Raw genomic sequence first — 17152 nt, 5'->3', positions numbered from 1 at the left:
AATTACAATCTATCTAAAAAAATGTTCTCAAAATGTCTTCAAAACTTCCTGATCAGTATTTCCAGGGGTTTCAGTTTGTTGCTCACAAGCACTTGGGACAGTTATCAAATATGTAAACCCTGCAAAATCCCACCCAGCTGCCAGTGGCTCTGATGGCCATGGGTGTGCACACACTGCAGTTGTAGCTCACTGACTGTATGAGGGCCCTGGCATACACCTAAATTTAACTCAGACATAATTACTGCAGCAGTCAAAACTTCTTAAGTAAGATTTTAGGAACACATGACAAAATTATTGAACACCTTAGTAAAAGAAATTGGTTAAGTTCCACCAAATCACCCTGTAACCAATCATCCCAATGTCTGTACAGTAATGCCATAGTTAAAAGACATTTTAGATGGTTTAAATAACAAAGACGTTGACCTATCTCTTCTTACAAGAACAAAGAGATGAGAAAAAATTTGTGCTTATTAAGATTCATCTTGACTGTATCCTTGAGAAGTGTTTTCTTTTCCCCTTCAAAGCAGATACATACAGTCTTGATTGCTAAAGTCTTAATTTTTGGAAGAATTATCACAGGACAAGCTTCTCCTGTAATAACAATTTCCCATTTGGTCACAGGCATAAGGATGTTTTTCATACAGCGTCAGACCATGTGTCCCATTTCTGATGGAATCCAAAAGTATTGCCTCAGGTTGTCTGTAAGGACAGGGCAGGGACAATGGTGATGCTCCCCTGAGCACTTCCCTAGCTCCAACACTTCTGAATCATAGCAGCCTCAGAATCAAGGTGGTATCTTTTTTGCTTCCTGAGACCATTTAAACCCCATGTTGGATTTCTTTTCCATTTAACTGTCCTGTTAGATTCCCTTAAAATGATATCCTTTTGAAATGAGTGCGGATGAGTTTCAGCTTGGCCCTGCCTGTGCTGCCCAGGCCAGGCTACTACAGGCACTAAGGAATTCTGAGTCTGAGGAGGTGTCACAAGCCGCTGGCTCAGCATGTATTGATTTGCTGCAGAAGGGACACAGTACCTGGGCCAGCCTCATCACTCCATCTTGTTGAGCAAAATTCACAATTTGGAAAAAGGAGTCTTTAAGCTGTAAGTAGACCTTGTTCTGACACTTTGCAAAGGACTAATTCTCAGTGTCTAATGATGTATCCACATCTCACAGGGAACAACCCCCTGTGCTGTGCCAATTGCACAGCCCTGTTTGTGGCTGCTGTCGCTCTGGGCTGGTGTGCATTGCAGAGCTGCTCTGTGCTGAAACACAGCTGTAAACAGAAAGCTGACAGGATGCTGGCCACAGCTGACCCTTAGGAAGCAAATTTTATTCTGCCTTATGTCAGCTAATCATGATTAAATCATGCTGGAATGTAGCAGCTTGTTGGGAAGAATCCAAACGTGCCTTGATGTGGTTTACATGGAGCAGTCAGTGCTGATCAGCGCTGCAGCAGCTGAGCTGAACTGCTACAGCAGCTCTGCATTCAGGTTCTGTGCTTCAGACAAGATGTGCCCTGCAATGCTGCTGTACTTGCCAGCTCCACAGAAACCAGAGCCACACAGGCTTTCTCTGAGTGCTCTGATACACTTGGGCAAGTGCTCAAAATATTATCATGATAGGAAAATTTTTGTAACGCACAAGCTGAACAGTATAAGCATGTATACCAAAGAGAAGTGAAAAATCCCTCATTACACCAAGGGTGTAAGTTTGGCTCCTGTTTAATTGATTGGGAAATGGGAAAAGCTCCCTGATAGGTGAGCACCTAACTTCAAGCAAGATTAAAGCTGTTGAGTAAGCATAGGGTATAATATGAGAAACACAGAGAATAAGTGTTATTTTATAAAATAGACTGGGAAGTGCTTTTCCTCAGAAGAAAATTGCTTATGGAAAGAAACCTCAGCTTATCTGGAGCTAAGTTTATCAAAATTCTTATCGTGGAAAAAGAAAAAGTGGGGGGGGGCAGGGGGAAGGAAGTGCCAGACTCATGAATGACAGGAATGCTTACGTAAAGACCCTCTAAATGGTGTCTCCAAAAATGAGCTCACTGGTAAAATCAGGGCTTACATGCCTTTTTCTGCGTAGTATACACAAATAATGGCATCATAACTTCCATAATTCCTACAAAAGACACTGCCATTGCACTGATCTCAGCTGCAGGTAAAGAACAGCTCATTGCCCTGTGAAGCAGCTGCTTTTTGCATCCTGTCTGCCCACCCACATGCAAAAAGAGAGCAGGAAGCTGTGAGAAGATAATTTTTCTCTTTGAAACTGCTGGTAATCAAGAAAAACCTTATTAAATTCAAAATAAGACTTGTAATTTCATTATAAATTTCATAATACATATGAAATTCTGTAAATATACCAAAGGCAGATGTAGCCATTCAATAAAGTACTTCCTGGAACAAATTCAATTGAGCTTTATTTTCAGGGGGCTTCAGGTCTTCTTTAAATCAAATGAAATCAGAACTTAAGTTTATAAATTCTTTGTTAAAAAGTCAGGAAACTGAGTTTGGCCTCGAAGTCATTAGGAGACTACTTAGACTGTCATACCCCATAGCATGGGATGTCCATGAATTCACATGTTCAAGTAAATTGAGTTTCACAGAAAGATTGGTTTAAGAAATTCAAATTATAATCCATCATATTCATTGATTAGCTGTGTGATCAGAGTTAGAAGCTGTCTCACTTCTATTCAAAATTTGTCTGGCTTTGACTTGCAGCTGTTGAACCTGTTATATCTCTGCCTGCTAGATCAAAGATATGTCTACGATGAAAATTCTGTTCCCCGTGGATTTTTTTTTAACTGTGATCAAATCACCCCTTAAACCTTCTCTTTGAAATGCTAAGTAGGCTGAGCTCCTGGTCTATCTTGGTATAAAGCATGTTTTCCAACCCTTTAATCATTCTGCTCTTTTTTGAACTTCCTCCACTTTTTTCAACTTTCTATCTAAATTGAACTTTATATAGTATTCCAGTAGCAACTGCAGTAATGCTAAATACAGGGGTAATTCTGTCTTCCTGGTCAATAATTTATTTATGTGAACAGGATATTATTTAGCTTTTTGGCTGCAGACTTTAAGCCTTAATTAGTCAGTTCTGGCTGCCCTGGAGTGCCTTAGGTGCCTCAGCCTCTATATTGTTCCAATTGCACTTCTCTATCCTGCCTTTCATTTTCCCTGCAGCCTTACACATAAGCTGCTGTGGCAGTGTTTTCCAGAGCCTCTGTGGCACTGTTTTTCCTGTGTCACCATGTTGTTCTTCATGTCACTTTTATTCTCATGACATGACACTTGCAAACACACGACTGCCACAGCATGTGCTCACAGGAAGCAATTTTTGTCTCTGGTGTGAGATTCATCTCTTTTTCTCCTCCTTTTTTCTATTCTTTGCTTGTGGCTTTATATTAAGTGACCTAATAACATGCATGTACAAGCTTAAAAACCAGGCAGCCGTGCAGCACCCACTCTGATCAAAGGGCACTCCAATTAGTGCTAATAGCAGCGTAAGAAGGAGCAAGCTGTAGGGAATTTGAGGAGATGATAATAAAAGTCACAGAGATGCTGTGGGAAAAGTGTTGTGGTCACTGCTACTGGAAAGGATACCCAAGTGAGAAGACTCACCTGGAGACCCCACGACTTCTCTTTGCAGCTGGTCACTGTAATATCTTTTCCTTTCCTATCTCTCCGCTTTAGTTCTTAATTTACATCTACAGCCTCTGCAGACCTGTCTCACAACATGAACTGTGAGCATTGAATTTTAAGACTTTTCTGTCTCAGGGGAGAAGAAAATTTGGCAGATGGAGTTGACAAAAAGAGCTATTCCAAGTAGCAAGACCATGTTCCTTGCTCCCTCTTCCATGCAGGCCTTTAGAGCAGATGTGTGAGAGAGAAAATATTTCTCCTACTCTGTCTTAACAAAATGTATTGTCCCTTCCCCTCCTTCCTTCTAAGAACTGGGTCAGCCACAAACCGCTTCAGTGAGAATTCTGCAGACAATACTTACTTTCATCTTCAATGTACCCCTTCCAGTCAAACGGAGCCACTGTTGAATTAAGCAATGTGCCATTTTCACCTATGGTGCTGTTTAGCTGGGAAGTAATGTTTGTTTCCAAAGTAAAATTTTCTGGAGGCCACTGCAGGCATTTATTCCTCAGGTTGCCCATGAACAGCTGCAGCCCTATCAGTGCAAACACACTCAGACAAAATACAGTCAGGATCATCACATCTGAGAGCTTCTTCACAGACTGAATCAGGGCTCCTACAATTGTCTTCAGGCCTGCAAATGGAAAGGAGTTTTTATTCTGATGTTGGAAACTTTTTCAAAGCACAAAATTTACAATGTCTCCCAGAAAAGTTATAGATTTCATGCAGAAGCCCAAATACATGATTGTAATGTCTGTGAAACAACATTTTTGTGAAGAGCTTTTTCACTTGTGAAAATGAATAAACAGCTTGAATTTATGTCCACTTGAAACTGTGAATGGAATGAGTCGCATATATTTCAAAACCATTTGTTTCAATGATAAAACAAGCAATTATTTTTTATTCATGCTGTACACTGATCTCATGTAAACATCTTCTTTCATTTGTCAATACATCTTGCTCCAAACCTTTACTACTATCAGTTTTATAACATACTAGATTTAGAAGACAGTAGTAAAAATCCTGTTCAACAATAAATAGAATTCAAATTTAATGCTATAAAACTGGAAATGGTTTGGAAAATTGTAGCTTTTTAAGATAATAAATCCCCCATGCAACACCCATGCTATTCTTTATTATCTTATTCCTTCATCTTCTTAGTAAGTCAGCATTTCAAACAGTTTTATTTTTCAGACACAGATATTCACAAAAAATACCACATAACATCATGTAGGTAGGATACACATGGGTAAGAAAACTTTAGGGTTACTAATAGTCATTGAATGTGGAGAAGAAAGCTTGACGTCATACGATGCAAACCACACACACTGTGTACTGCAATGTCTCATGCAAGAATCTGTTAAACTCAAAGGCTGATTTCAAAAGGAAAATGCTCATTTTCAAAAGCAATGAATCAGAGATTTCAGTGAATCCTGATATCTTCTGATTCCTGCTTTTTTTGTAGAAAGAAAAAAGACATATTTTAAAAATATGAATTCTGTTTCATTGAATTAAAGTCAGCCTCAGTGTTTAACCTCGCTCTCACCTGGAATGACTGATATTGTTTTCAAAGCTCGGAGAACTCTGAATGTTCTCAACGCTGAGACATTGCCCAGGTCCACAAACTCTGTCACATATCTGTAATAGGGGAGTTCACACACAAACACAATGACAGGATAAAAAGGAACAGTTGGGAGGTAAAAGGGGCCTAACACCTTACACCAGTTACTTCTTACCTGGAATTACAGAAATAGTTTTCAAAGCTCTCAATACTCTGAAAGTTCGAAGAGCTGAAACATTGCCTAGGTTTACAAATTCTGTTACATACCTGTAGGATTAAATCACAGTTATTCAGAATTTAGGCAAAGTTTATGCTACTTACTTGGGTCTTTCATCAAGACCGCTTTGGCGTTTTTAGCAAAAACTTAAACAGCAACAGTCAGAGGTTTACCTTTCACTGCAGTTTGCCTTGCATTAATATACTTTCAGAGCCTTCAGCTAAATTAAATGTCTCTGAAGTGAATCGCACTGATTTTACTTTGAAAGCCTAAAATTTATCTAGACTAGATTGGAAAGTTTGGAGAATGAAGTCAAAGGGAAGCTCCTTTTCTGCTCAGAAAAAAAAAAAGCAGGACATGAAATTAGCCTCTCTAATACTAGCTGTACTAATGGCTTCTGCAGTATTTATGTTTACATCAAAATACGCATTATTGAAAGTGAAAATTGTTTTAGACAAAAGTGAGTCCATAAAAGAATTTCCATTTAACAAAATTGGTACGTATCGATACTAATTTCATGCCCTTTTTGCCCTGCTCTTTCCAAGAAAAAGCAAAAAACAAGAACTTACGCAAAGGTAATGACAGTGAAATCAAGCCAGTTCCATGGATCTCGAAGAAAAGTAAAATCTTCTAAGCAAAAGCCCCTTGCAATGATTTTTATTAGTGACTCAAATGTGTAAATGCCAGTGAAAGTATACCTGAAAAGTATAGAAAAATTTAATCAAAATAAGTAGCAATATTTTTCATTCTGACAGAAATGTGATGATCAAATGAAAGAATTTTTTATTTCACAGCCAAAGAAAAAAGACATTAAATAAGCAATTTCTTCTAAAATGCATTATATTAATCAGAGATACTTGTGTATTTACATGCATTAGTTGTGCTGTTGAAGTACAGCAGTCCTGATCTTGTACATTAAATAAAAAGAAACAAATCCATAAAATAAATTTAAACAGATTAAAATTTATAGGTGACATTCAGTTTAAAAGCATGCAGTACTAGCTCCTTTACTGTTAAGTGAGAAACCGTGAGCGTAAGTTATTGGACGCTGAGTCACCAACATGTAAAACACCTGGTATTGGCTCTAAAGAGGGAAGGATGCAAGTGTGAATTCTCATTCTCAGTTCAGTAATACTTTTGCTTGTCTGCTGCTCTTAACTGACATGAACATTGAAGTGCCCATGGTTCTCCTACTAATGCAATGGTGTAAGGAAGGGTAAAAACAATGGGTAGGTGCTAAACCATGGAGAAAACAAGTGGAATCTCTGTAGAATACTATCTTTAAACTGTTTTCATAGTTTTTCTACTCAATTGTTCTTCTAGAATGAGATTCAAATAATTATTCAACATTTCTGCATAGTTCAGAGAGGAAATATGTGCCTCGTGACAGCTCCTGCTAGCCCAGCTTGCACTGCAGTTACTGGCATGGTAACTCCTAGAGGAACAGACAAAGATATATATTGAAAAAATTTGCAACTTACTCTACATTCTTTGTCCAGTCTGGAGGGTTACTCATGGTCATAAATACGCAGTTGGTCAAAATAGTGCACATGATAAGCATGCTGAATAATGTAGGTACAGTTAAGGAAAACACAGTAGCTATTCACACGATATCACATCAGTCATGGCTTAGGTACAGTAAAATACTGCCCCTTACACAAAAGTTTTAGGCTTTGGTAAACACTGACATACACTTTGCTTAACCTCGTATTTTTCACTTTAGTACATTAGACTTTAATATTGGTCTCGATTTGTGGACACTCTGATGTTGCTTTGCTGGTGTCCTGATGTTTTGTTTTCAGCTGGTCCTGAAAGGAGATGGCTCTCACACCCTGGGAGGTAACATGAGTTGAGCAACTGCCAAAACCAAAATAACTTGCAGGGGGAATACACAGTTTGCCTTCAGTACTTGGCATGACTGAATAAGTGTTAGTCCTTCACTTCTACAGGCTTGGTACTAAAGAGCTGGCATATGCAAGGGGAAAAAACTTTCCTCTATTTACCCAGAGTCAGAACTGAGCTGAGTCAGTACCCAGCAAGGCCAGTCTGTTAAAAACAAAGAATAAAACATAGAATAAAATTTTTAATTGCAGAAGTGAGTGCATTCCATGTTTCCCTAACACCAGCTTACTGCTTCAATCAGTGAAACAGAAATCCATAGCAAGCTCAGAGATTAACATGAATAGTTTTCCAGTATTACTTTTGGTCTCTCTCAAAACCCAGCAAAATCAGTGTATCTGTTTCTACAAATGCTATAATTTGAAAATGCTTCCACAGTTGCATGAATTGCTTGAAAAGCACAGAAAGCTGGTGAAAATTAGAATGAAATTAATTTTTATTTGATGTTCCAGTAAGGAACATTTAGGTACTTTGGGACTATGAAACCCAGATTAACAGCTCAGAGGGGCTCATTCTAGGGAGGTGGAATAATCCACTGGGGCTTCATGATATTCAATGCAATGTTCTTTGTCCACCAGCAGTTCTTCCTTTTTTTCTGGCAATAACCTCAATTCAAACATTTTGAAATACTGAAGTAACCAAACTAGATGAAAACCTGGCTCAAAATGGCCACATGATGGCAGCAAAAAACAAGAGCTGCTACATATTTACACCAAATGGTTAACTTATTTTTCCTCTAGTCATCTCTCTAAATTATTTATTCCTTAAAACTCCTTGCATCACCATATCTGGCAAAGAAAAGTTTAAACTAAAGAAAGCTCTTTACAGCTAAACTTGTATCTGAGAGCCCAGGATTTAATTTTTTTTTTAATCAAGTAGATAGCATTTGGTTGTTTTGGGTATATTTTTATACCATCAAGAAAAACAAAATGAAAAAAGAAAAATAGCACCACAATCTAAATTCCTCAGAAAATTGCTGCAATCATTAAGATCTTTGCCTAGAGCAGCTGAAAATTCAAACTTTAGCATAACTTTTCAATAAACACTCCAATCAAAGGGAAGGAATTAGCTGCCTGATTCCCACAGACGGGTGTGTACCCTTTGCCAAAATGGCTGATCCAGCAGTGGACATTTTGGTATATTTCAGTAAGTCACTTAACTAGTTTTGAAGATCATGTTGCCATACAAACTCGGTAGAGTAAAAATCTTAGAATAAATTATTAGAATGTCTAACAGTGTTTGTCATCACAATCCATAGACAGGTCTAAAGAGCCTGTTTCAAATAAATTAAGAAATTCCTTTAAATAGACAGAATTCATTTTGAATCCAAGTTGGAGATGCATGGCTGCAGTTTCAGTCATCTCATGAAAGAGTTAGAGAAGTGCAATGTGCTCTTAGGAGAGCTGAGGTGTTACCCCTGTGCTGCGTGCTTACAGCTCAGTACCATGGCACCACTCATATCAAGGGCCACAGGTAGGTCCTTGCACATTGCTCACTCTTTACAAAACCTGGCACATCTGGGAGCCAAAAGTCACCAAAGTGCTGTTCACTCTGAAAGGGAGCAGATGCTCCTTAAGGGCTAAAATGCTTAGAAATATAGACTGACCATTTATCTTATGAGAATCTCAAATGTAACTGACACATTCAATGTCTGTGCATCTCTCCTGCCCTATCCCACATTTTGAGTGATTGATTTGCAAGCTCAATATTCCCTTAATTTACTATTTTTTGTTCTATAAAAATTCAACTATACTCGTAGACAAAAAAATCTGATCTATGATGACATTTCATGGAACTGTACTGCCTTTTCCCATACAGGCATGCAGAGGCACCACACAGCCTCAAGCTAATCAATTACAGGAGCAGCTGAAGTCTCTCATCGACTGTGTGGATTGGTAGAAGATTAAACAATCGGGAAAAAAACAAATATTGCCAGCTGGTTTCACAGATACTGTCTGGCAGTCAGGCCACACTGAGGAATACCGTAACTTAGGCTTCCAGAGCCTTGCACAGGAGCACTTACACATTTTCTCCAGAGCATCTCCCCAGTTCTTTCTAGCAGAAATCTCTAACACTCTGCAGCTCCAACCACTGCCACCTCCCTTTTTTTTGACTACTTAACACTCTACTTATTCTCAGCTTTTCATTCTTTCCTGTTAATTGCCAAAGCCTGGCCATCTTCCATCACTCTTGTGCCGCCTCCTCAGCTCCATGTTCTACCTTAAGTCTAGTCAGGCAGGCAAAAGAGAAGAGGGGGAGAAAAAAAAGCAGACTATCAGGAGATGAGTCAGCAGAGAGAAACTCATGCTGTTACCAGGTTCTGCATTCAGTACTGGCAGTGAGAATAATTGCAGGGAAAGTCTGGGAGCACTGGAAAAAGACACACTCTGTTTCTCTGCAGGGCAGCAACCTCTGCTCACGTGTCTGGGCACATGTGATCAGAGCACCCTGTAGAGACGTTCAGGAGGACAGACAGGTGAAGGTTTTCTAACCAATGTGCTAGTTTCATTGTGCCCAACACTTGTCTTTAATCACACTGAAAGTTAAAGGCACATTTCTGTTACAAAGGCCAAAATGCCAAACACCTGCCACAAAAAATGGAGGAAATAGTTTGTCTATAAAAATCAGAGGATTATTGAAAATAATTATCAATTTTACCCCTCATCTTTTTTATGTAGGTAGCTAATCTTGTATAAACAGCTGAGATTGAACTGTAAAAAGGAACATATTTAATGGTTCTTAGTTAAAACACTTTAATATTTGCAGTGTTTGTACTATAATGAATAATATTTTTTAAAAATAGAAAATTACAGAACCCACACATCTGTTCTTATGTTTCAGATTAAATAAAACCAATTCTATGCCTATATCTAAGATAAAAATAGCTCCTGCAGTAGTTAGGTGGCTGTAAGTTGAAATCAGTCCATATACTGAAAGAAAACCTCTTCCTATGATAGAGTTAAATTCCATGATCGTAGATGGAAGGAAAAATACTGAAATAACATATTGTCTATTGGAATTTCTTTTGTTCTTACTGTCATCAAGACCAGCTGGATACTCTTTGAAGACAATCAGGAGAAACAAAACCAAGCCCAAACTCACAACCAATATGGCAGTGAAAAGCATTGCCCACAACTCAGCCAGATGCAATGTTGGAAGGTATTGCAAACCAGTGTCATGTGAAGGGATGAGCATTCTTTGGAGGCTGCAATCTGACAGAATTTGGCTGTGCTTTCTCTCCATCACCACCACTGTGTCTGCAGGGCTCTGTCAGCTCCCTTAGCTACTGTCCCCAAGTGCCCCCTAACTCCTCTCCAGCCTGACACCTTCCCCTTCTCTCACACTGCTTTAACTTCCCAGCAGCTCAGAGTAAAAGTTGTTCTGAGCCAGCAACCACCAGCCTTGTTTCTTACTTTTGTCTAGAAAAAAAGACCTAGAAAATTCTGCCAGTAGTCCCTACTAATAAGGCTGCTGTCTTTCACTACTTGTTCAATGTTTAAAGTCCTACTGTCACACTGAAATTTTCATTTGATAACTACATTTCTCAGTCCTGAGGTTCTACAAAAAAACCAACTGCACCAAAACACCACCCACTAGAAATTCCCATGAACCTGTTAGGACCACCAGGCAGTAATCCCCACGTCAGTCTAGAACTTTACCTTGTGCACCATCCCATCAGTCATGGTCCCCCAGTCTGTCCACCATCTGCATGTACAGATGCTTTGCAAATGGCCTGCAGGAATGATGCCTGTGCTTTCTGGCAATGTGTTAAATTTGGCAGAGGCTTATGGTGCAGCGGGGAGGGTTTGGGAATGTGAGAACCAGCCCGCACGAGCCAGGCTTCAGGCACCCTGCTGCAGCAGACTGGGGAGCTGATATTGAGCATTGCCCCAGAAGGACCCTGAACCTTTATTTCTGATGAAATAATTATCTGTTTTCTTCATTTCATTTTGAACAACCACTAAAAAAGGATATGAATGTACCAAAATTTTAATAGCTATTTTTCTAAGAGGGTTGAAGGGTGTTAAAATGTACAGGGCAGAGGTGGCACTGAATCGGAAGATTGCCTTCCCTTTATTCAATACTATAAAGGTCTGAAAAAGAGAAAGAAAAGACATTTTATCAGAGTTTATTCACTGTAGATTCTCATTTTAAAACTGTTACAAGTAAGCAGTCTTCAAAATTGTAACATTTTGAACAGGTAATACAGAAATCATGAATAATTTTTGAAATAAAAATTATTTCCAGTACTTACCTGATGAATCTAACATATGAAAATGCAATAAATTCAATTCATTAATCTTTTTGTGTTGATTCTTCATTAAACAAACTCAATAAAGTAATATTCCTTTCCATGTGTTCTTGTAAATAAAGATGCATAAATTATTAATTGTAATTGTAATTTTATTGATGTTTCTCCCAGAAAACTCTCACTGTTTGAAATAGCACAAGCAGGGTGTGGTGGTGCATTCCACCCTATTTGTGGCCTTTATTTAGTCTTACTAACTAGAAATCCTTCTGGAAACTGATTTCTTAGACTATCCACTTGTTTAATTTTTGGAGTTTTCTGCTAAGGAGAGAGGCGAATAGCAGTAACATACACAGTCATATTTAGGTAGGTCTCCGAGTACTGGAAATCTGAATATACCTTACTGGAGGAGCACAAGAGACAATCCCAAATGATCCTCTTGCACAATTGTGGTTTCCAGCTGTGAAAATTTCCCAGAAAACACATTCTTTTAAAATTTAACTTTTAATATCTATGGAGCTAATCAAATTTAGAGAAACTTGTAGGCATTCAAGCCTTACTTCAGAGAATTTTAGAAGACTCTGTAGGTTATACGTCTCAAATAAATCCATGAACCAAAGATAAACAGTATGAGAGCAAACCCTGCAAACACTGCTGTGCTCCACTGCAGGATATGATGGCTGAACCTGCCCTAACATTACAGCACACAAAATGGGGGCTGTCGGGTTCTTTTGTGTCACTAAGGTGCTCTTCAACTGCAAGATCAATCAGAAGAAAATGAAAAACAGTGCAGAAGGCAGGAATGTTCAGTAACTCAGATGAAATCTGCATCCAGCGAAACGGACGATGCAAGAATAATAACCTAAATTCAAATGAAATTAAAGGAAAATTTCTAAAATTTCTTTTTCCATTTTTGGTGGTTTTTTTCCATTGTCAGAGTTGTATATTTTGCACATAAGTTATGAGAAAGCTTCCCTGATTTTTGTTAAGTTGCTGATGAAATGAGCTGTAAGCTAGAATTCTAGTGAAAGTGTGGGCAGGGGCATATTGGCTTCATCTGGTGTCCATGACATCAAGATATATATGACTTCTTCAAGACTGTAAGCAGTAAACTACATGACTGTTTCCAGGAAGGCTGGCAGACTGGGAAAATAGCCAAGGAGGTTCAAGGAGGACAATGCTTCAGTCTGCTGAGATTTGGAAAGTTTAGAATGTATGGACTGTGAAGTACAGATATAAATGTCTAGAAGCACACAGGAAGTGGGGAGAGATGTGGAGATGGGGCTTTACTGAAGACAGAGGAGAAGCAAGGATTAAACTGTGAGGAAAAGCTGCTCCAGTCCCAGTGCCTTCTTCCCTGAGCTGTCCCCCCATCACAGCTCTACACAGAACACCTTCTCCTATAAACCAACCCCCCAGGAGTAAGGGACACTACCAGGTAGACTTTACTCTGTCTTGAGTACAAACTCAAGATGTGTAGGAATGTATCAGATATGCATATGATTTCCCACTTCTGCACAGAAATGGAGAAACTGCATGTGAAGCTGAGGACAGCCTGAGCTAATGTTTCCAAATTACACATCCAGTCTGGGCTCACAGGTAGCAGCCTGCAGGTGACCTGACCTTACATGAAGCTTCCATTCCAACTGCTGAAGCAGCCAACCAGATGAATGACTTTTTGGCACAATGTTTTAAAGCCTCACACTCCAAGGGGGAAGGTGAATTTCCTCTGCCAGGTCTGTCCCCAGCCCCCAGGACTCGCATCTCAGACGCCTCCAACTCATGCTCTTTTTTGTAGTTACGAGGTAGTTGACAAAATGCATTAAAAATCACACTTCCTACTAACTCTTTATTTAAGACTATTGCACCTTCATTTAGTCAACCTACATTTTTTTAAAAATCTTTGAACACAAGCATATTAAACATACATCTATTTTCTAACACGCCTTATGGAAAATAACAGCACGCTGGCACAGTTCCAGTTTCAGTTGGAAGCTGCTGCTATTTTAGCTGTTCTACTTTCTGCTGCCCTGCATAAGCAGAACCAACAAGACATAAATTCCCTACCTCAGTTTTAATTTTTCACTGAAAGCATCTTTGTGACTTGAGCTTTCAGAATTACTTTGTTGGTCCTCTAACTTCTAGCCTTAAATATGAATTAAAACTGTACTTTATTTCTGAAGGGGAATTTTCATTTAAAAGTACAGGTGAGAGCTCATATGCTGTATGTAAGCTCTCTGCTATTCCTGCTAAATCTCAACCCAGATGCAAGCCAATGTGTAGGCAGTGTGGATGAACATGAAGAATTGTACCCAAAGCTGTCAGGACAAAGTAGACACACACTAAGAAAAGCTAGATAAATTCCAAATAAATTGTAACATGAATGCTTTTATATGAAGGATTATGTATAGATTTCAGGCCTTATGTTTTATTCATTTTTATAAAGGCACAAAACTGACTCACACTCAAAGTGTTGGAGTGTGAATATAAATTCAGATTTCCCTGAAAGGAAGTCCCTGATTTTCTGCTTTTGCATCTGTAACCTAAAACCCAATCCATCTTCTGCCATATTGAAATAAAGCCAGAAACTGAATTCTTAGCAGGGCAAAGGAGGAGGAGGAGTGTTTTGAGAAGATGTAGCTAAGAGAGAGGAGTCAACACTGAATACTGAGAACCTCTTGGGATAAGGAGTTCCCGAAACCTTATTTCTCCTCTCCTTCCTCCTAGTTAGCTTTAAATGTAGTTTCTGGAAGGCTAGATTTAGTGCACCTTCTGCTACCCCACAGCATTTCCACCTCCTGAAAGACAGGAGCAGATACAACACTGAGCTGGGTCCTCAGGGTCCCTGGAAAAGCTCCTGCAGCAGCTAGAACAGGGCACTCATGACATATGAGAAGTTTGCATTTCTTGGGTTTGTGGTTATCTTTTGAAACAATTTTTTCCAGCAAGTCCTTTTTTGCTTTGCTAGAACTTTTCACTTAAAAATTATTTCACAACTATGAAAATATCCAAAATCACTAGTGTGTTCAGCTTTCCTGGTGTAATAAGTTGAAGCATTTTTACAGAATCTTTTTGGGTTTTTTGCAACTCAAGACACATCTGGGAAACCCAGGAGTTAGTGATTTGATCAGATTAGGGACTGATATTGAATACCAGGAGAAAAGGAGGCATCTTTGCTGACAGATATCATTCAGATCCTTCTGGCAAGAGGCAGGGCATGGAGTGGCAATAAACAATGTTATATCTCTATCACAGCAGGAGGAAAGTGAAATTTTACCCACTTTAGTTCCACTTATTCTCTCCCTCCTCTTTAATGCAGCAGCCTAGGTTCAGAGGAAAAGAGCCAGCCCTTAAAGTGTGAAACCAAGTGGACCAGACTTTGATTCATGCCCGCAGGTCAGGATCTTAGGGGATTCCAGCTGCTCTGTTCTCTACAGACAATGAAGTGAGCATTGCTGATCCTCTGTGATGGCAGCCTGAGCATGAGCAGGCAGGCACTGTTGTACTGGGAACACACAGATTTGCACTCATACAGAGGCAGAGCACAAAACATGAGTGAACTTCCCATTCACGTTTAATCAATTTTGGACTTAAAAAAAATAAAAGAAGAAAAAAGACCATTGCAACCCTTTAGGATGCTAAATTTCACAGTTCTAAAGACCAGCACTATTGGCCACCACAGACAGAAGCATTTCAGTATAATGAAATCATAAGTATAGGAGAACATTATTCTATTCTTTTACAATAAAATAATTATGTTTCAAGGGTACAGTTGCTGGCTTTCAGGCTACCTGTGATACAGTGTAAATCAAAAATACTATCAAATGTGTAAACCTGCTGTAATGGGCTGTCCTACTGTCAAAGAGCAGTTATCAACTTCATATAAGCATTGAGTACAGATATGTCCTCTTTCATGGTAGGTTTTGCATAGAAGCACAATCACAAAAACATAAAACTATTATACCTGTTTGATTTTGCTTCTCTTAAAATATTTTTTGTTTTAACTTTTCATCTCAAGCCTATTTTAGGCACAAATTAGAGCTCTCAAACCAGCTCAAAATAGGTATTTATTTCTGTCTTATTCTCTATTAAACTGCATCAAACCATGGCACACACAAACCTTTTGCTTAGAAAAAGCAGTCCCAAGGATGGAATATAAAACACTCTAGATGACATTTAAACATTCACTGCAGGAAAAATACAGTGAGCTTGATCAATCTTGGTACAAAGAGTAGGGGAAAAAAATCAAGAGAGATGCAATATTTGCATATAAAGCAAATGATGGATGACTTAAATAATGACCCAAGCTTGTTATAGAAATATTCCTAAAATTCCTATACAGCTTTCCAAATAAACATAGTGACCAGTGCTGTGAGCAACCATCTGTGTTCCCTATTTGAAAGTTTGGAAGCCAAATTTTCAGGTAGTTTCTGTCCACAAATCAGCTATAGTCTATGCAGAGATCTCAATAGAGTTCTGAAAAAAACAGTGGCATTGGGTAATCCTCTACACTTGCCCTAACCCTTTTTGCAAATGAGCATTTTCCTTTATTCTGGTGTTTTTCATTAGATCCATGACATTTCAGATAGATGCTTCACCAGAGAGAAACATAACATCTCTAATGACTGTGCAGCAGTTGTCACACTGTCACATTGGGGAGGGTGTGCTGGTGGACTTCTTGGCTTAACAAGATGGAATTCAGAGAGGGGTAAAGAAGAAGCTGAAATGTTAAACATTACAGAGATAAATACATTGAGCATTCCTGTGCATCTTCCTAGAGATGTTTACTTCTGCTACAAGTTTTTCTCAAATTATTTCTACTTCTGAGACTTGCAGGAGCATCAGCTGCTGCCAATAGTTTCAAAACACAAGTGAAACAAGACAGAAGTATTTCCAGAATCCACATAGAGCTAGATAGTAAAATTTAGAAATTCGATAAAGTAAAATTACAGGCGAAAAATTGAAATAGATGTTGATTTTCTGTCAGGAATATCTATTTTCCTCTTACTGAAGGAAGAAATAACAGAGAGAATTGAAGCACTTGAGAAATTTTTGCCTTGTCTTAGACTGACAGGGCTGCTTCTATTTCTGTCCTGCAGAAGATTAAAGCACGTGCATAGAGAGAATGTGTGGACTTCAGCAGAAAGAGGAGAATCCCAGAGGTGTTTGGACCATACATATTTAGTGTGCAAATAAAAAGATTCTTCCTTTCAAATAATACAGAAACTTGACTGAATATGCTCAGCTGGTTTCTCTCCATTTCTTGGAATTCTATCAGCAGACCTGGCTGATTTAGTAAGTTTTTGTGAAAAGGGACTGAAGGGACTGAAAGGGTCTTCCACTCCCAAGGGCTTGAGAGGCATATCTATCAGAGGCCATACCTATCATGTGTCTGTTTTCACTGCCAGAAATATAAGACAGACTGACTTGGCTGCAAAGGTCCAGGATTAGCTGTGGGCAGGTAGGGATAAAATTATATGGAATACTGTATCATAAACAGACACAATTAGTGCAGAACTCTACAAGGCCTGCTTTTATAGAAACACATCTTTTATCTTTGTAAAAGTAGAACTGTGATTTA

At 38.8% G+C, this 17152-nt stretch overlaps 1 protein-coding gene across 2 annotated transcripts in view; it reads right to left on the bottom strand.

Moving 5' to 3' along the window:
• The window catches only part of LOC115905621 (sodium channel protein type 1 subunit alpha-like), a 90106-nt gene that overhangs the window by 45387 nt on the left and 27567 nt on the right, over positions 1-17152 (bottom strand). The window contains exons 3-7 of one of the 2 annotated variants that reach the window (XM_030952062.1): positions 11298-11416; positions 6905-6994; positions 5993-6121; positions 5382-5473; positions 4007-4279 (exon numbers count right to left, since the gene is read on the bottom strand). In XM_030952062.1, coding sequence (XP_030807922.1) covers positions 4007-4279; positions 5382-5473; positions 5993-6121; positions 6905-6994; positions 11298-11416 — 703 coding nt within the window. Of the gene's footprint in view, positions 1-4006; positions 4280-5381; positions 5474-5992; positions 6122-6904; positions 6995-11297; positions 11417-17152 lie in introns of those variants that run through there. The other variant, XM_030952061.1, reaches the window with a different exon arrangement.

The sequence above is a fragment of the Camarhynchus parvulus genome, chromosome 7 (genome assembly GCF_901933205.1).
Source record: "Camarhynchus parvulus chromosome 7, STF_HiC, whole genome shotgun sequence".
Lineage (NCBI taxonomy): Eukaryota > Metazoa > Chordata > Aves > Passeriformes > Thraupidae > Camarhynchus > Camarhynchus parvulus.
The sequence above is the reverse complement of the archived record's forward strand: the minus strand, read 5'-3'. Positions and strand labels throughout refer to the sequence as shown.